The sequence below is a fragment of the Phyllostomus discolor genome, chromosome 5 (assembly GCF_004126475.2).
Source record: "Phyllostomus discolor isolate MPI-MPIP mPhyDis1 chromosome 5, mPhyDis1.pri.v3, whole genome shotgun sequence".
NCBI classification, from domain to species: Eukaryota; Metazoa; Chordata; class Mammalia; order Chiroptera; family Phyllostomidae; genus Phyllostomus; species Phyllostomus discolor.
In genome coordinates this window covers 7,708,896-7,729,064 of record NC_040907.2, presented here as the reverse complement: position 1 = coordinate 7,729,064, position 20,169 = coordinate 7,708,896, and the positions used below count along the sequence as shown (strand labels likewise).

The 20,169-nt window shown below is 48.5% G+C and overlaps 1 protein-coding gene across 2 annotated transcripts in view; it reads right to left on the bottom strand.

The window, feature by feature from the left end:
* Positions 1-6,483: 6,483 nt before the first annotated feature.
* Positions 6,484-20,169, bottom strand: part of PDPN (podoplanin) — a 28,233-nt gene continuing 14,547 nt past the window's right edge. The window contains exons 2-6 of one of the 2 annotated variants that reach the window (XM_036025327.1): positions 16,619-16,755; positions 13,508-13,634; positions 9,858-9,884; positions 9,211-9,322; positions 6,484-8,168 (exon numbers count right to left, since the gene is read on the bottom strand). In XM_036025327.1, coding sequence (XP_035881220.1) covers positions 8,162-8,168; positions 9,211-9,322; positions 9,858-9,884; positions 13,508-13,634; positions 16,619-16,755 — 410 coding nt within the window. In that variant the 3' untranslated portion in view covers positions 6,484-8,161. The remainder of the gene's footprint in view (positions 8,169-9,210; positions 9,323-9,857; positions 9,885-13,507; positions 13,635-16,618; positions 16,756-20,169) is intronic. The other variant, XM_028511264.2, reaches the window with a different exon arrangement.

Below are 20,169 nucleotides of genomic sequence, written 5' to 3'. Positions count from 1 at the left end.
GGCCTCCTCCAGCTCCTGGTGGCACCTGGTGTCCCTTGTCTTGCAGCGGCATCACTCAGATCCCCGGCCCACCCTTGTGCACACAGCACACAGCCTCTCCCCGTGTTGTCTCCTCTTCTCGCGAGAACACCAGCTGCTGGAGTCAGGGCCACCCCAGTTAACATGGTGTGATCTCGTCTGGAGACCTTTACCTTAACTGCCTTTGCAAAGACCCTTTCCGAGTAGGAACAGTTGCACAGAAACTGGGGTCAGAGCGGACACATTGCGGGGGCGGGGAGCAACCTTCGGTCCCCTACAGGTGGGGTGGGTGGGCCCCAGGCATTCTCGGAAAGGGATGCCGATGAATGATTTGCGGAGATTATCGAGAAATGCTCAATCAACATCAAGCCCATTTACCGAATGGGCTTCTTACCGAAAAGAAGAAAAGGTTGGGTTTAACTTTGTGAGCCTACAAATTGTTTTTCATTGCTTTCAGGAGCCTACTTCACACCTTTAGATTCTTTTCCTTCTACAGGGGAATGCCACGTGGACTGCCACATGGACTGATAGTGGACTGATATGCCACGAGAACTGATAGTATGACTTTCCAATATGATCTATCTATCACTTTGTACTTAAAGAAAATACTGACTTCGAAATTTACTAAGTTGGGTTTTTATTAGAAATAATGAACTAGCTCCAAACTATGCTTTCATTGAATATAGATGAGACATATCTATCATTTGGAAAAGAAATAGCAAATGTATTTCATTCAAAGGTTTTTATATTTTAAAAAACTCAGACCAAGTGGTCGTCTGAAGGGAAACAGATGCACAGGGACAAAGGCTGATTGTGAAGTGATTTAAATCCAATTAATTTAGAACTCCTTTCTGTGAGCGTCATGCTTGTTCGAAAATTGCAAGTAATTCCCAGCCGAGTCTTGCTATTTAAACATCAGGGGGGGAAAAATCAGCTCATTTTTACTGTTATTTTTCCTGCAGGACGAAACCCTGCTCTCTGGAAAAATGGAAGTTCTTTTATTAGGACCCCATGTGTCACAACATTGATGGGAGTTCAGAAATTCAGAAACACCCTAAATACCCGTGGGCGGGAAAAGGCGAAGGAGACGGGGATAGAACCTTCACCTGATGCTCCACCATCTGCACAGGCGCGTGGCGGCTCCGTGCCTCCGTGAGGAGGAACCTCCTGAACGTCATGGGCGTGGAAGAAGCCAGTTACAGAGAATGAGTCCACAGATATAAAAGTTGAAAACGTGTAGAACACTGCTTTAAAAATATTTTTTAATGTTTTTTTTTATTTTTAGGAAGGGAGGGACGGAAACATCAATCTGCTGCCTCCTGCAGGTTCCTCAACCTGGGGACCAAACCTGCCAGCCAGGCCTGTGCCCTGACTGGGATGAACCAGGTGAACTTGAGCTTTGCAAGGCCATGCCCAACCAGTGGGGCCACATGGGTCAGGGCACAGCGCTGTACCTTGGTTACGGATACATACGCATGAAATAAGATGGCAGAAAAATATACGTGCTTCCGCACGAAATGCACCCTGTACAGGGGAATGATTCCTCTGGGAAGGGGAGGATAAAGGAACCTGATGTCAGAGAGGACAATGTGTGCAAAGTTTTTATTTCTCAAACAACCAATTATACAGAAAACGTGAGAAAATGGTAGGGTTTGCAGGAGCTCGGTGGTGGGTGTAGGGGGCTTTGTTATTTCTCTCTGTATTCTTCTGTATGTTTCAAGTATTTTATCATTAGAAAAAGTTTCCTACTTTCCACTGGCTGAAGAGACTGTGTTTTTGAAACGCACTGCTGTTGCGCTTATAGGAAGACCACTGATTTTAGCAGATGCCACGCGGGCTGAGCAAAGGAGAGGAGGGCCTGGGACTGAGGCAGGACACCTGCAGAGGCCTTTCGCAACTTTGTAATTTTAGGCAACTGTTTGAACCTCCACTTCTTCACTTGCAAAACGGGAATAATCCCTGTCTCGCCTACTTCATCGAGATGTGTGAGAGTAAATGAGCTACAGTAACAGAAGGAAGGAGTGGCCGTTGGAATAATTGCTGCTAATGATGGAGCAGTTACTGTGTTCTCAGACAGGCACTAAGCATTCATTATTTACTTAAGGGGATGACAGCTATGATATAGGCATTATGTTCTACATTGGTTCATGTAACAAAACAGCGAGGTCAGGAGCAGATGGTGTTCCCAAAGTTCTTCCTTCCGGGACCACCCTCTGCCGGCAAGAAATGGGCCACAGATGGGGGGGGGCGGGTACAGCGGTACCTTCTCTCTTTACTGAGAGGTAAAAAGGGAGCTTTAGGAAATCCCACAAGGGGAGAGGGTGAAGACAAGCAAGCAGAGAGCCAGGAGGGGCAACCCGTAGGGTGGCATGGCATGCAAACCAAGGGACAGAGAAGGTGGCTTCAGGAAGGGGGTGCACAGAGCTGACGGTTGCTGTTGATTACTGAGAGCAAGACCAAAAAGAGGCCATGGCATTGACCAATGGGAGGTCATTTGGAAACGTGGACGGAGCAAGTCAGTGGACTGGGTGGCAGCTGGGTAGATGGTGGGAGGGAGATTGTGTGGGCACCATGACAGTTGGGACTTAATAACACAGTGCTATGTAGGAAGCAGAGTTCGCCGGCCAACCTGCAAGTGGTAACTCGACGTGGTTATCATCCTCAAAAGATCTGGCTCTCACGCTTATACTTCTGAAATCATTATTGCACGAGTCGAACAGTTTCGAGGGCCCAACTCCTGCCAATCTAACTCACAAGAAACTGATTGACAACACCGCTGCTAATTTTCAGTGAGTGAGATTCTTTCCCAGTGTTGGGAATACCTGTGCCCATGATTGACAGCACCCCCGTCCCAGCACTAAGCCACTTGGAGAGCTGAGTGTTCATCAGATGGCCATTGGCTGGTATGAAATAAGAACAAAAGGAAATGACTCATCCCGAGATGTCTCTCATCCAGGCCACGGTGGGACAGCCTTCGGGTGATCCCTCTCCCTATCCCTGGCCTCTTCACCTTGAAGACCACCAGTGCTCTGACCTTGAATTTTTTTCTTTTTTCTATTGATACTCATACCCTGAGTGATCTCATTCGTGTCATTACTAAGTACGGACAACTCCCAAATTAGGTCCCCAGCCAGACCTCTGACTCAAGCTCCAGATGCAAATATTTTTTGGTTCATGATTTTTTTTCCCCTCAAGGAGGTACCTGCTCCACACCCCCACCTGGACCTAGTACAGCTGTCTCAAATTCCGCATGTTCGACACGGAACACCTGTGCTTCCCTCTCACCCCCTGCAACATCCACAGGCTTCCCTGGCGAGTGGAGGGCAGCTCCGTGTTTCAAGGGCTCAGGGCAAAATCCTTGGACTTGTCGTGACGGCTGTTGTTCTCATGTCCCGTGTGCCATCCATCCGCTAATTCTGCTGACTTCCCTCAAAACATAACCAGAGCCGGGCTGCTCTATGCCACCCCCACTGCCATCATCTTGCTCTGAGTCACCCTCATCTCCTGCTTGGGTTGTCACACTGGCTTTTTAACTGGCCAGTTCCCAGCGGGAAGGAAGAGTGATTTTGTTTTCTTGGTGGGTGAGGGGGTGGGGGAGGATGTAAGTCGGATCGTGTCACTCCTCCGCTCAAAACCTTCCCCCCAATTTGCAAGAGCCCCCCACTCACTGACTTCGTCTCCCACATTCTCCCCATGTGGTCATTCTGCTCCAGCCTTCAGAGTTTCCTGCTCTCCCTAACCACGCCGCACACGCTCCTGCCTTGGGTCTTGGAGAGCCCCTGAGCCGGAATGCTTTTCGCCCAGATGCCCACGAGGCTCATTCCCTGCCTCTTCAAGAACCTGCTCAGATCTCCGCAAGGCCCTCCCCACCCCTGAGTCCACGCTGCAGTCCGTCCACCCTTCTCTTCCCCTCCCTTCCTCCCCCTGCCGTTTTTCTGCATGGCCTCTTCCACCCTCTCATTGTTCATGTCCTCTACGATTTGCTTATTTATTTCAGGAACAGTCTGTCTCACACTAGAATGAAAGCTCCACGTGGGCAAGGATTTGTGGATTTGTTCACTGTGTGGATTTCACTGTGCGAAATCCCCAATACCTAGAATAAGACCTGACAGCATTTGTTGAATGAATAAACAATCACGTCATTCCCGTCCCATGCGATTGTCTCTCTCCAGCAACCCAACATACCTAGTTGACCCAAGCGAGTGTCTCTGGTCCCTGGGTCTCCTTGGACAAACATCCACACCATACAGTCCCTTTCCAACTGTCCCTGTGTCATCCGCAGTCCTGCCCTAATTTATAGGCTGGGGGTGGGGAGCCAAAGAAAGGTTCAAGCTTTCTCCAGGCAGAACATTCTCCCCTCCCTGGGGGGACACATGGGGCATTGTAAGTGGTTTCCTTGTTCTGGCCCTCTGTCAGGCAGCCTCCGTGGTGGCATCCAGAGGGTGACATCACTCTGGAAACATCCCCCTCTGTGACCCGCAAGGAGTCGTCTCCTCGAAGGTCTGCACCAGTGGGGAGTAAGAGGCAGCAGGAGAGAAGGGGGTAGGGAAGAAAACAATGAGAGGAACAAGGTCTCAGGATCATGGACGGCGCTGCGCTGTGGCCTGGAGCACTCGGTGCAGAAACAGAACTCTCAGTGTGGCGCCGAGAGTCACGGTGTAGGAAGATGAGCCCCAGAGAGCGAACGTGCTGGCGAATAATGTTGCAGCCTGGCACTTGCCTGTGTGGCAGGGGGGGGCGGGGGGGGGGGGGCATGTGTAGGCCACGCCCCTGGGCTGAAAAAGTCCCATTCCTCACACTGCCCGGTGGGGCCGTCTTCCTTCAAGTCCTTCTCTACTCCAAGATTCTAAATTCATTCTGCATTATTGCCCAGCAACCATGGTTACAAACTTTGCATTTATTGAATTCAACACCGATGATCTGTGGTGCACTCTAACCTGATTTTAAGCTTCAGGAGGAGCAAGAGGAAATGCAGTCCCTTGGGGAATGCCAGGTTCCCTGACGCGCACAAACGGACAGCTGTAATCCACGGGCACGGGAGACCGTCCGGCTGCAGTGCAGAGAAACGGCCCTCCCACCCCACTGGACTTCTGAGCGCCGGCCACAAGCAGCCCCGAGCCCTGGACACTAAGGAAGTCGGATTAAACTAAAGATGGAGACAGAGGGGGATTCTGCCTCTTGTCCTCTCCCTGTTCGTTACAAGTGGCTCATGAAGCGGAACTAAGCCCTACAGTTCGACTGCTTCTCCCAGGTTGAAAGGGGAAAAAAAATGGGGGTTAAAACAAGGCTTTGGTAAGATGCAAAGAGTTAACGCCAGTGCCTGCTCCCAGATGGTTCTAATCACAGAGTGGATGGAGCTGTTTCCCTGACTTCCAGTCCATTTGGCAGCTGCAATACAGTTTCCAGTCCTGGCCCGCTGGGAGCTGGGAAGGGAGCGGGAGTTTACACTCGACACAGCGGAGGGCCGTTGCCTCTTGGAGGGACCAGGTGGCTGCGGTTAGCTTTCCGCTCGAACAGAAAGGATTTCTGAACCACCTCACTAAAGACCTTGTGAGGTCTTAGGGAGAAACCGTGGCCTAAAAGGGTTAGCGGTTGACTCATCTGGGGATGACAGCTGTGACGTGGAACAGGACCTGGATCCTGTTCTTTTCCACGACACAGGAGAACACGGCACCCAGGAACCCTGACTTCCGGCAGATCCAACACTCTGGATTGAACAGAAATGGAGTGTTTGCTAGAAGGAAGGCGTAATTCTCACAGCTCTCCGGGTCCCGGCATCCAGCCTTTATGGGGTGGGGATGGGATTGAAAGGGAGGCCACGCAGGGCAGGGCGTGGCGCTGGAATGCTCACTGAGCAGTGCAGGTGGGGGTGGGGAGCAGCAGATGGATGACAGAGGGCCGGAGGCAGAGAGCCTGGCCACTGTCATCTCCAGACCAGCAGAGCCTCCGCAGCTGAGAGCCAAGGAGCACTGAGAGTGCGCTGTGCCAGGAGCAGGAGCTCTGGGACAGGCTCCCAGGCCCACAGGCGGAGGGAGCACCCTCAGCCAGGGTTATACAGCACCTTCTATTCCTGGGCAGCCAAGCCCAGTGCACTTAGGGTCAGGTTCTCAGGGAGGGTCTCAGGGAGGACAGGCAGAAGGGGTGGCCGCCCCCTCCCCTGGCTCCTCAGTGCAGAGAAATCGGGACAAAACCCAGTTAAACCGTTAGGACCAGAGAGAGCAAAAGAAGTCCCAAGGTGCCACTTGCCCTCTCACCCCATTCGCCTGCTCGACCTTGACCTCTAGGTGAAAGGCATAGTTGTGTTTTTTCCCCATGGCTGTACTTCCTATGACCATTTATCATTCGCTCCCAGTCAAGTCAGAAGGCAGATGTTGACGTAATTGATAAGCTTATCCAGAGATGCTCTGAAGGGTGACCCCGGCGTGACCGACATTTCTAATCAAAGCTCTGACTCAACGTGCGTGGTACGCAATCATCTGTTTTATTTTCAAACACGCCCACACTGCGTTGAGCATCAACACAGACGTGGCGAAGAAACCCGCAGCCCGGTCCCAGCAGGCCGTGGGTCCAGTGTACGACTCGGGGTGGACCACTGCTGCTCACGGTGAGAGAAGGAAGAAAAGGGAAGATGCAATATGGACACGCAGTATATCCCCAGCTCCGGTTCAGGGGTCTGAGTGACGAACCGGAGGGACGGTGAGCTCCTAAAGCTCTTCCACGCCCCCTTCTCTCACTCAGGTGCTGCTCAGCTATGGAACGTGGGCTGAGGGACAGCTGGACTTATGCAACAGTAGGACACACTGTTTAAAACAACATCCACCCGCCACTGCAAAAAAAAAGGCGGGGAGGGGGAGCAGGCTGTGCTTTCCGACTGACAGTTTACTTTTTCCTGTTTTATGAACGGGCACAAGTTTCCAGGACGTCATGACTGTGTGACCACACTCACAGACGTCTGCTCGGTATAAGGACCTTTTGTTTCGGGCGAGGCGCTCAGCTGACCTCTGGGGAGGAAACGCAGCCGGACCGAGCCGGATGGTTCTAACACCGAACGGCAGGCCGGGCTCCTAGATTTGGATCTTTTCACTTACGAACCCACAGAAACACGTGGGCCATGCCATGAAGACTGAGGATACCTTCTGTTTTTCAATCCAGCTGCTTTTTACAAAAAGGAACATTTTGCAAGGTTATTTTTTTGCTCCCCCTATCTCCCCCCCGAGGCAGAAAGGAAATGCTAGAAAACTGGTAGGTTCTCCGTCCCACGCCAGAGGCACACAGAGGGTCTCTGTCTGTCGGGACCACCCAGGGTTCTCGGTTTCTGGAAGACTCCGGGAGCCTCTGCTGCCTCTGGGCCTCTCTCTAGCAGCCTCCTGGGCCATCATCAGGGCTGAGACCCCCACTGTCCAGAACAAAGCAGCCAATCGGAAGGACTTGCGTCACGGGAGGAGAGGAAGCCACCCCTGTAACTCCCCAACATCCGAGGGAAGCAGTAGGTCAAGGGGGACAAACCTCTGAGCCATCAGATCATCCCTGGAAGCGAGGGGAAAGCAAGCCCACAGGCTGCCCCGGGGCCTCGTGGTGAGAATTTACATATTACCCAAGTTGAGACTTTTCTACTTGATTATTCATACCGAATCAGTCTTTTCAAGTAGACCAAACTAGACTGGAATGTCTACATTTCAACCGGACATTGCAAAAGGCCCATGCCATTTGCTGACACAGTGCTAGACCCAAGGACTCCATCGGTGTAAATATTTCCAGATTCCTTTGCATTTTAACAATAACAGAGAACGGTCGGAACGAAGATGTGATTACAGTTTCTAACATCGACGGAGTTATGTCGTCTCTCTTAGTTACAAGTCAATTTACATAGTTGTGCTCCCTTTTCTATGCATTTTTTTTAAAAAATCACCTTTTCCAAAATGTATCTTTTAAAAAAGTTTCTCAAAAGGCAAACACTTAAAAGGAGCGAGTCTTGGGAGTCATCGTTCCTTCGGTTACTTCTGCAAGCGGGGGGATCGCCGTGGATTTTGAGTGGGGTGGCCAGGCATGTCCACGGGTCATCTTCTCCCGCCTGCTCGGGGACGGGGGAGGTCGGAAACTCTCTTTTAAACGTTTTGGCAGAAGGGCACACTTCTTCAGAGCTTTAGGGCCTGTGAAAACAAAGGGAAGGGTGACTGTCGCCTCTTTTACTGGCACCGTGACTAGGAATCCTGTGAGTCACGTTCCTATTGTCCTTTTGGGGTGTCCAACCCAGAATGGCTGTGAATGCAGCCCAACACAGAACCGTAAATTCACTTAAAACCGTTTTTTTGCTCATCGGTTTTCGTTTAGGTTTGTGTATTTAATGTGTGGCCCAAGACAACTGTTCTCACAGTGTGGCCCAGAGATGCCAAAAGGTTGGACACCCCTGTTCCAGTCTGGGAGCCTGACACTCTTCTTTCTAGATCATTCCTCCCGCGTGCCAGGTCCCTGCACAGCCACGCTCGGATTCCCAGGCATCTCCAAATACAGAAATCGGCAACTGCATTATGATTCCTGTCCCCCAGCCTCCCAGATCCATAGCATCTGCCCTGTCCCTGTCCCTATATACTCGGTCATATATCATCTCTCCAACAGAAACAAGCAAAAGGTTCCCCCTGGCTATGCATTTGAATGTTCTGAATTCTTAGGGAACTTTAATGAGGAGATAGAATGCCTTCCTTTCACCAACAGCCAATGCCAGGAGTGCACTACCACGCGTGTGGGTGTGTCCAGGGCAGGACGGACAGAGGGTCCGCATCCCAGTAAAATTCCTCACCAGAACGGACGGAGCTCTGGCCCTGCAGCAGATGGCCCTCTGGAGACCTCTCAGCTGTGACGACTGGGAGCAGGGTGACTAGGTGTCAAGTTAAGACTGGGTTTGGGTTTTCTCTCAAGTCAGGTAGTTGGGAAATTAAGTCACGAGGTCCAATTTGGCTAGAGTTCCAGGGGAGTCAACAACGAGTCACCTCCAGCTCTGGCTGTCTTTTCTCAGAAATGATAAGGTCTACCAAGATGCGCATTCTTCTGGGACAACTTCAGACGTAGTACTTCTGGGGGTACGGTCCTCTGACCAGGACCTCCATCTGAAGGTTCCCATGGGTTCAGAGGCCAGAGCGCTGTAAGTGACTGCCTCCACTGACCTATCACACGGGGGTAAAGTTATTTACTTACGAGTACCTTCCTGACATTTTCCGCACGACCACAATGATGAGTCCGCCGACGAAGCCAATGGCTAGTAAGACCCCCACTATGATTCCGATCAGGGTCCCTGTCGCCAAGCCATCTGAGTGAGAAGGAAAAACCGTGAGCCCTCGCCAAACAACACACCTGCGATACAACGGCCACCGCCCCGCTGTGGAGTACAAATACTGTCCCATGCTGTTTGTTCTGTATCCAGCTTTAGAAGAGTAGAAACTGCGGGCTGTTCTAATCCCATTTAATGACTTCTGGGTCTCAGGGTCAACGAAGCATACCACGGGTACTGAGTGGCTTCACAGTTAATTACTGCGTGGCATTTGTGTACGGCTTTGAAATCAGACCCCTTTTCGCTCCTAGCTAACAATGAATTGTGATCTGACACCCTTCCCCCCCAGTTGCCACCAGGCAGACACACTTATTGGTGGTTTGCTCCTTTTCAAACACAGGCAATTCCCCTCAAAGAAGTTTGAAACCTCTTCCCGGAAGGCTGTCTATTCCGCGCTTGCTGGCTCCTGTCCAGAAAAGAATGTAATTCATCACGAAGATGAGGTTCAAAGAAACCTTCCCTTTCTTTTTTTTTAAACCCCCAAAGAATATTTTGATACCGAAATCGAGCTTACCTTTCTCCACTGTTGTCTGTGTGTCTTCTGTAGAGAGAGGTAATGATATAGAATTATTAGGATTTAATAACTATAATTTCACAATTGGCACAAGATGCATTTTCCCTAAGTGGAAGGTGGCAAAATAAAAGCAAAGATAATTTCTTAAATAAACTGGGTCAGGGAATTTTTAAGCAAGCTGTGACACGCTCCTGTCTTCAGAGCCATCATTATGGAATTTATGAACACTGGACGCCTCTGGGTCCTCAGTACCTCCATGTACTTGACTCCTATCGACTTTCAAGGGCAGAGTCAATGTAACTGGCCCACAGAGGTCTTAAATAAAGGGTCAAAATGTTTCAGAGCCTAGGGTAACAAAAGGATCCAAGGCTGTTGATTCTTGGTCCATTGTCAAGATCATAGAGCCCACTGTGATGAGGTCCATTTTGAAGAATTTTCATTTTGAGAGCAATACGCTCACGTTTCGGAAGACGTGGGCAAGACTGGGACCCGTCTTGTGACATTACAGTAATTCCCTGCCTTTTCTTTGGTAGCACAATTGACATTGACATCTTACAGCTCAGTTTAGTGAGAGAATACACCCTTTCTGTTGAGGCCACTGTGATTTTAGGATTTCCACCTGCAGCCAAACCTAGTTTAATACTGGCAATGTGAATATTTTCATTTACCCATCACATAGGTATCAGTTATTTCCTTACAAGTACCTTCGTGTAAGTAATACAATTGTGGGCTTCTTGCAGATAATTCTACACAATTCTTATGTAAAAAATGAAGGTGTTTGGTTTCTCCCATCAACCTCTTTGTGTACAGAGAGTCCTTAACTCCTCAGGGGTCAGGGCCCGGGGGCGGTATTTGTGTACACAGTTTGCAGAGGGAGAAAAGTCAAGGCACCGTGGTTTGGTGATGCGGTGGAGAGACGTTAATCAGCCAGGCCTTCCCGACAACCTTAGCTCCCAACTCGCAAACTACAGATGGCCAACAGCTTCCCTAGTCAAAGGTGGAACTCAGCTGGCCACCAGCAACAAGCTGCTTGCTTTTTTCTAATGGTTGGGTTTGAAAAAAGCCACCCGCCTTGTACCAAGGCTGTCTTCGGAAAGATGCCTTTTCAAGATGGTCCCAGGGCAGGGGGCCCCAATCCCAGCTCTCCTTGTACGAGCAAGGCTCGTGGCTCTGATGCATCATCTACCCAGAGCTCAAGATGCAGCATCACCATAAAACGGTGGTCAGGAAAGGGCTGGACATGGGTCCTCCCGGTCACCCAGTCAACTCCCAGAATGTCATCCCCAGCTGCCAAACACCAGCAGACACAGGTGAGTCATTCGCTTAACGCAGTGGCTGCCACTTCCAGCCTCATGACATGCCATCATCACCATCAGTGACACCATTGGTTAGAAAATGCCAAAAACAAAGTTTATGGAAGATTCCTCGCTAAATTGGAGCTTATTAGTCCTGTACTCCCTAGCTCCCTCCCAGTTAATTACTTGACTGGGATCACAAAATGTGTCATATGTGGGAACATCAGTGACCTTGGGCGTTTCACAGGAAAGACATCTGCTGCCCTAATAAAAGTAGCTCTTAAAAAGCCCCAGAGCTTACGATCACATTTTAGCTCATGTGAACATTTCCTGGGACACTGATATTTAAGTGGAAATGTACTATAAGTCACACATTTTGCAACGGGGTGGGGTAGGGGCCTGGACAGAAGAGTAGCCATGAGTATTTTCCGGGCAATTGAGAATTTCTTTTTTTAAGGATTAGGAGAGGTATCCTGGGATGACAGAAAGAATATTTGACTTGGAATTTTCTATTTCCTTTCCTGTCAATTCGCTGTCAGCTCATGTTGCAAATGATCAGTTTGTCTCACATAATTTAAGACTCTTCCCAACGACAAATGATACTGACGATACTTTCCTAGCTTTTCGGTTTTCTTGGTGCTTTGAATGTTAACCATTTCTTCAGCATCTTGGAGTAACCCTGGGGCTTTATTTTCCAAGCACTTTTATGAAGCTTTTCTTTTCTATTGCGGTAAAATATAGATGACACGACATTTTCTGTCTTCACCATTTTTGTGTACAGTTCAACGGAAGAAAGTACGTTCATATTGTTTTGCCATCACCACCATCATCCGCCTGCAGGAGCTCCTTCCCTCTCGCAAAACAAATGTTATATACCCACGAAACCTTGACTCCCCACCCCCTCCGCCCCCCAGCCCCAGGCGACCGCCCTTCCACTTTCCATCCCTGTACCTTTGACTAGTCCCCGTGCCACATCTAAGCGGAATCACACCACATGTGTCTTTTGGTGACTGGCTTATTCCAGTTAGCATAACGTTCCAAGGTTTACCCATGTTGTACCACGTGTCAGAACTGTGGTACAGTTCTGTCAAAAGGAAGTGTCTTCCTTTTACAGGCGGAATAACATTCCATTGTAGGTATTCGCCACATTTTGTTGATCCGTTCAACTGCTCATGACTACTGTGTTTTAGCTATTGTAAAGAATGCCTCTCCTGGCTGGCATAGCTCAGTGGATTGAGCGTGGGCTGAGAACCAAAGCATTGCGGGTTCATTCCCAGTCAGGCCACGGCCCCCAGCAACCACACATTGATGTTTCTCTCTCCCTCTCTTTCTCCCTCCTTTCCCTCTCTAAACATAAATAAATAAAATCTTAAAAAAAAACTCTGATTGTTTAAAAAAAAGAATGCTGCTATGCACATGGGGGTACAAATAGAAAGCATTTTGTAAAAATCCTCAGGCGTATTATAGATTTTATAAAACCAGATTGGTGTGGGGGTCTGGAAATGTATATTGACAATAATAACTTTCTGGGTGTTCAGTCGTGCATTTGGCTTTAGGGGAGGCCTTTGGGTATACTTTCATTTAAAGCTAGAAATACCTGTCTGTGATAGATAAGATGATTTTTATGAAATAGCTCATTGTAGCTACTGCAGGGTTAGCTCCTTTTCTCTCCCACCCCTATCTGCTACAAAATTAGAGCCTATTTTTAAAGAAAGTTCTAGGAACAGGAAGCTATCTCTTTCTATTGCCGAGTCATAGTGGCAATGACCTTTCCTCATGCTTCGCAGTGATGGTCCAAACCTCATACTCATGGCAAAGACCCAAGGTCTTGTCCACAGCCTCCCTCCAAGGTGTTCCGTTCACATGACTGACTGCAGGTGCCGACTGTGCGTGACAAGTGCGACCCCAAATCCTGGCCACACTGCTTTAGGAAACATCCTTGCTCCTGGGGTGCAGACATCAACTCATTGTTCAATGGTAAATAGCAGTATACAATCTATTGAGATTCCCATAGGTTGGCTGAGTCTTATGCTCTTGGGTGAAAACACAAAGTTCTCAGTGTAGCATTTTATCAGCTTAGGGTCAGGAACATGACACCAGAGGCTACTCAACTTGCCTGTGTTGGGGCATCATCACCAGCTGTCACTCAAGGTAAAGAGCTGTGTTCAGCAACCCAATAAATCAGATTTGATTTCGTAACCTCCTCCACCGAATCCTGAAACTACCCCATAATTCACAGTTCACTCATGTCTTCCAACATGTGCCCTATTGATTGTTACATTTGTTCATGGTTTGGGGAATGTACTGGTCACGCAAAACAAGGTCAGTGCCCATCGGGGTGACCGGTGTCCTTACCCACTGAGCGACTGGTGGCCGCCGGCAAGGTGGTGGCGCTCCGGCTTTCTTCCTGGCCAGGGACCCCGCTGCCTGCAGTCGGCAGGTCCTCTGTGAGAAGGTCTGTGTTCTTCGTGTTGGTGGGCACCTGTGGGAGAAGTAAAGGAAGCAGGACGGAAATGGAACACTGTTTTAACATACAGGCACTGTCTCCTAAGAGGAGAGAATGTAAGGGGGCATCAGTATGTAAGACACGTGACGATATAAATGGGAAGTGGAAACAAGGAAACAAACAAACAGAAGAGTGGGAACAGGAATACAACCAAGCCAACTCCATAAATGAGTGCCAAATGTTTACTTCAATGGGTCTGAATTCTTCGGAAAATATCGGATCTCTAAGCTTTGAATCTTTTTCTTCCTTGAATTGGAGGGGCACGTCCTCCCTGCAGCATGTTGGGGGGCCCATATTATGTTCTTATCATCCTTCACTGCCCTCTCCCGCTCCCCAAGACAGCTTACTAGGTGACGGCCCCTTTAAACATCCCATTTACTCCACACAAAAAACCCTATGAAATAGATCCTACTAGTGCTATAGTATGAACAAGGCTTACAGAGATCAGAAAATAAATCCACACTCACATAGCCAAGGAGAGACAGAACAAGACTTGGAAGAGCTTCCGTTGACTCCAAAGTTCATGCCAACGTACAAAAGCACTCATTCAACAAATATGGTCCTGAACATAGGCAATGAAGGCAAAAATAGATAAATGGGACCGTATCAAACTTAAAAACTTTGTGCATTGGAGAACCCAATCAACAAAGGGAAAAGGCAACCTATGCAATAAACTATTTGCAAATCATATTCTTGGTAAAGGTATGAAGCGCTCCTACAACTCAATAACAAAAAAAATATCAAATAACCTGATTAAAAAATGGGGAAAATAGACATTTTCTAAAGATAATACACAGTGGCCAACAAGCAGATGAAAAACTTCTTAGTATCACTAATCATCAAGAGGATTGCAGATCAATACCTCAGTAGCATTACTGCCTCATAACTGTTAGCATGGCTACTATCAAAAGAACAGAAAATAACGTGCGAGCAAGGCTGTGAAGGAATCGGAACATCTGGGCACCGTTGGTGTCGGTGGAAATGGTGCAGCCGCCAAGGAAAACAGGACAGAGTTTCCTCGAAAAAAATGAGAAACAGAGCTATCATCTGATCCAACAGCCCCACTTCTGGGTGTACACCCGAAAGAATCAAAAGTGAGGTCAGCCCTGGCTGGCGTAGCTCAGTGGATTGAGCGCGGGCCTCGAATTAAAGTGTCACAGGTTCAATTCCCAGTCAGGGCACATGCCTGGGTTGCAGGCCATGGCCCCCAGCAACTGCGCACATTGATGTTTCTCTCTCTCTCTCTTTCTCCCTCCCTTCCCTCTCTAAAAATAAAAATAAATAAAATCTTTAAAAAAAAAAAGAAAGCGAGGTCGGCAAGAGGTGTTCGTACACCATGTTCATAGCAGCACCATTGACAATAGCCAATAGCAACCCAAATGTTCATCAGTGCTGAATGCATAAACAAAATATGGTATATACATATAAAGGAATATTATTCGGCCATAAAAAAGGAAATTCTGACACATGCCACCACATGGATGAGCCTTCAGGACATTATGCTGAGTGAAACGAGCCAGTCACCAAAAGACAAGCACCGTGTGACTCCACTGATAGGCGGCACTTAGAGGAGTCAAAACCATGGAGACAGAAAGTACGATGGAGGTTACCAGAGCCGGAGGGGGACGAAAAAGGAAAGCTATTGTCTGAGCCATTGTATAGTTTCAGACTTGCGAGATGGAGACATTCTGGAGATCTGTTGCACAAGGTGAACATACTTAACACCACTGACTTATAGGTACACTTAAAAATGGTTCAGATGGTACATTTAATGTTACGTGTCTTTTAACACAATAAAAGATATGCTCATGGGTATCTCCTATATGCTTAGCATGGTTCTCAGCCCTGGGGATATGCCAAAACAGGGGCCGGCATGCTTTTCCGTAGAAGGCCAAATGGTAAGCATTTTCATTTTTGTAGACCATTTGGTCTCCGTTGCAACCAACTACTCAACTCTGCTCTTACAAGTAGGGAAGCAGCCTGAGATCATTCTCAACTGAACAGGACCTGCAGTGTTCCAATAAAACTTTATTTACAAAAGCTGGTGGTGGGCCAAACCTGGTGAATCGTTTGCTGACCTCTGAGCTAGAGAGTAACTCCAGGGGGTGTCTCGGGAGGGAGAAATAGGGTTCCCTCAAAGGTCGAAGTGTGGCTTCTAGACCTCCTCAGTGTCTCCCAGAGCCTGGCATCTCGTCTTAAGCACCCATGGTAGGTGCTGAAGACACCTCTGAACTGACTAACATTCATCAGGTTGGGAATGTGTCAGCTGGGACTTCACACAGACTATACCAGCGTGCTCTGTTCATGGGTTCGAGTCTGTGGGTATTACCAGCCACAAGAAGACAAGAAACTGCGACTCCATGTCTAAAAACTTTTATAGCAGTGCCAGTGTGCAAGGTCCAAGACTTTCTTGTATTGAAAAGTAGGTTGTAACCCTTGGCTGGCATAGCTCAGTGGATTGAGCGCAGGCTGCAAACCAAAGTATCACAGGTTCGATTCCCAGTCAGGGCACATGCCTGGGTTGCAGGCCACGGCCCCCAGCAACCGCACATGGATGTTTTTCTCTCTCTTTCTCCCTCCCTTCCCTCTCTAAACTAAATAAATAAATAAATAAAATCTTTAAAAAAAATTGCTCACTGAAAAAAAAAAAGAAAAGAAAAGTGGGCTGTAATATATCAAACATCTACAAACCTACTTCCTTACCAGTTTGAGAAGCCCGGTATATACTCTCAAATCCCCTGTGATCAGCACACCAGCTACCTGCTAGCTGGATGAAACTGGGAGGTCCCTTTTGTTGCAAGCCATGTAACAATTCCTTCCTGTGGTGGCCCCTGTTGATTCCATATACTTAAATATATAAATATAAATATAAATATATATATGTGTGTGCATGCACACACACATCCTTGCATGTGATTGCATGCCTGCAAACCGAAGCCTTCTCTCCCCGGGCCACTCACCGGAGCTGTCAAGCCAGCAGACTCGGAGGGGTCTCTACTGGCACCTGGAGTCACTGCGTCATCTTCCACACCTGGGTTCACCGTGCCACCTTCTGCACTTAAGGTGGTAATGTCATCCTCTGGCAGGACTGTGACGGCTGCGAAAGAAAGACTGAGTCAGGGCTTACGGTGGAAGCAGTGTGGGCAAACCTAGAGGAAGGGCTACAACCAGATGACTTTTTTCCCGTTTCTTCTGGGGATCTGTTGTTGTTATTTTTACCTCCCCTGCATACCACAAACCGTTCTCCGTGCCGTACCTCTGGCTGAGGGACGGCCTGGTAGTCGCCATTGCCAAGGAAAGGGAGGTGGAAATACACAAAGGCCAAACAGCCAGCACCTCCCCGGGATCCCACCGAAGCCCCTGGAGCAGAGGGATGCACCTCTTTCCCATTCAGTAACAAGTCAGATTTTCCCTGGTGTCACTCCATGGGATGGATGAATGTTTTCGGGTTAGTAGAGTATCAATTAGACCTGGAAAAATTCTGAATCAGAGTCACCTCGAAAGCGCTCTAACACCGCTTTTGCAGGCTCTATCTCCAACCTACCGAACCAGGACGTGCAAAGGCAGGGTCCCAATCTTCACTGCATCAAGCCTGCTCTCCGTTTAATTTCGAGGCTGCTGCCTACAGGACCGATTAGAAGCACTGGCTTTGACCGCTGCCCTCAGGGGTTACATTGAGTTCGACCTCTTATTTTACAGCTGGGTTAACGTCTACAGGGGAAAGTCAGTGATAATATACTTAAGGATGCCAGAGATCACTGAAAGACCTCTTTGTGCACTGAGAGGTATACCAACAAGAGACCTTTCTACCCCCGCCCCAGCCCCGGGCTCCCGTGCATGAACCCTGGATGAATGAGGAGCAGGGGGGGTGGGTAAGGCGGAGGGGACAGCAGGACGAACAGGATGAATTCCACAACTGGGCAGAGAACAGATCACAACAGTGGCCTCTTCATCCTGTGTCGCCACAATCTGAACTCATCACCACCAAGCCGGAGCACCATCTCAACTCACCAAATACCCCTTCTTCGGTCGTTAAAAATCTGACTCACTGGCCACAGGCTCTGGCCCCAGACACAGAGGAGCTCTGGAAATTCCATGACTAAGGACAGTCGCAAAATAGGAGAGCACACGCATCCCAGGACCAGGAGGGAGGGGGCGCGTGGGCACTGCTGTGAGTGCGTGATTGAAGAGCGGAGTGCGCATTCAGGCAGTGCCCCAGTTAGCGTGCAGACTTCAGACACTGTGTTCCTCTCGCCGCTTCGCCGGCCCAGCCGAAGGCACTGCTGGTAAATATTTGATCACATCCCCTTTGCCGGTGCACAGACGGAGAGGGCCTGCAGAGGGAATCCGTTTGTTCTCTTCGAATCTGGAGTCTTTCTGCAGTGGCTTTGGACGGACCTCCTAAGTACGTGCGTTTATTTTTCATCTGGGTGGCAAAAGACTTTCACCAGTTAGCACCAACTGAATACCTCAGTGCATGCCCATGGTTAGCCTCCCCTCTGAGCCATTGGCTGAGGTGGGGGTGGGGGGCAGGGTGGGGGTAGTCATTGACCCCCACCGGGATTTATGGCTGTGATGTAGGCAAATACTGAATGTCGTTTACTGAGCGCAAGGGGAAATATCCCTTTGCCGGTCGAGTACTCCTTATTTTAAAACAAACAACAACAACAACAACAAAACCCTGAAGTATCCTATTTTCTTTTCTTCTCTCCTGCTATGAACTCAGTTAACAAACCATCAACTTTAAACATGTTTCCTGAAACTGTTGTTCGGCGCAGTCACTTACTCTGGGGCATCCTCTAATTTTAAACAACAAAAACAAACCACCCTCGCTTTAACAAAAAAGTCACATATTGAATGAAGTTGGCCAGAGTTCCCTCACAGAAAGTTCAGTTCATTGAAAGCGTGCCGATAAAAATTCCTTCTGGTCCTTTTCTCCGCTCGGCCCCGCAGAGCCAAGCACCAAAACCGCTCTGAATACACAAAAGGCATTTTATGAATGACGCTCGTGATTAAGATGCATGTCCTTTGTCCCACTGCCCTGGCATTCTCTTTGCTCCCTGGGAAAACTGATCTTTAACAAGAGATCCTCAATTGTCTCTCCCCTTATTTTGGCCGACGGCTCGCTCGCCTGGGCGAAGGGCTCTCCCAGCGCAGCTGCCGAGTCTCCGGCCAGCGTTTGCCAGCCTCCTCCCTTGAATGGTGGAACTCAAACCATGTACTAAGGATGCCTTGGGTCGCCTGTCCTTTCTTCTTTCTAGCACGTGTGCGCACGCAGGCAGCACACGCAGCTGGTGATGTAAGTGTCGGGATGAACCTGCACCGACAGTGTCGGTCCGAAGATGTGGGCAATTGTGCTCCAGTAGCATCGCTTCCTGTCCCACCTAGCCTCACCCCGAGGCGGCTCAGAACCAGTGGAAGTTTCCAGATTCGGTGGCAACCCATCCACTGACTTTGGAATTTTTTTAGTGGGGAGGTGTTATTCTTTGCAAAGCTAGGCCAAAGTGTATACTACCTCTGAGAAGATGTAGATAAATCCATTTCACCTTAGGGTTCTTCAATTTGAGAACAGATAAGAACTACTACAGAGGTGCTTATTGGTATGAAGGTGCTAATTATGAATCATTTCCATCTTGGCGTTAAAGCCTACTATCTCTAAAGAAATTATGCTAATTGGCATACATTTTGGGGGTGGCATTTCTTTATAAATAGTTCAGGATTTCAATGCAACCTACATCACGCTGTTATTGTCACTGTGTGTAACATCCCAAATTCTTTTTTTTTTAAAGATTTTATTTATTTATTTTTAGAGAGGGAAGGGAGGGAGAAAGAGAGAGAGAAACATCAGTGTGCAGTTGCTGGGGGCCATGGCCTGTAACCCAGGCATGTGCCCTGACTAGGAATCGAACCTGCAACACTTTGGTTCACAGCCTGCGCTCAATTCACTGAGCTACGCCAGCCAGGGCTCCAAATTCTTGATACAAACCTTCGAGTAAGTGTTTTCAATCCTTCGGTTTTATTTACATTTCTTTGATCTGTAGTAGTGAGTTGTTTCACCTGTTTGTCGGCCATCAGGAATGTCTTCTTTTGTGACCATTTTTCTCTGATGGTATTCATCGTTTTCATAGTTTTATAGGTGTCTTTATAACCTTAAGAATACAGTCTCTGGAATAAATGCTGACACATTTGTTTTGCTGGTTGGCATCGGCACCTCTCTTTTGTGACTGGCGAGTTTTGTCACTCATCAAATTCATTAAGCTTGTTTCGTCCCTTTGATGTGACAATGACCAACCCTACCTTCAAGGTTATATATAAGTATTCACCTTACACTTCAATTTCTGTTTGTCTTGTGTCGGGACATATGATTTAAAATGGGGATATAACTTGATTTCCACCTCCCAAAAGATTAGGCTGTCATTGCCACAACCCCTCTTGCCAACACTGCTTCGGGACTAGCTCTCGTTGGGACAGCGTCTTCTTTCTAGCAGCCGCGTCACGGTCGAGGGAGGAG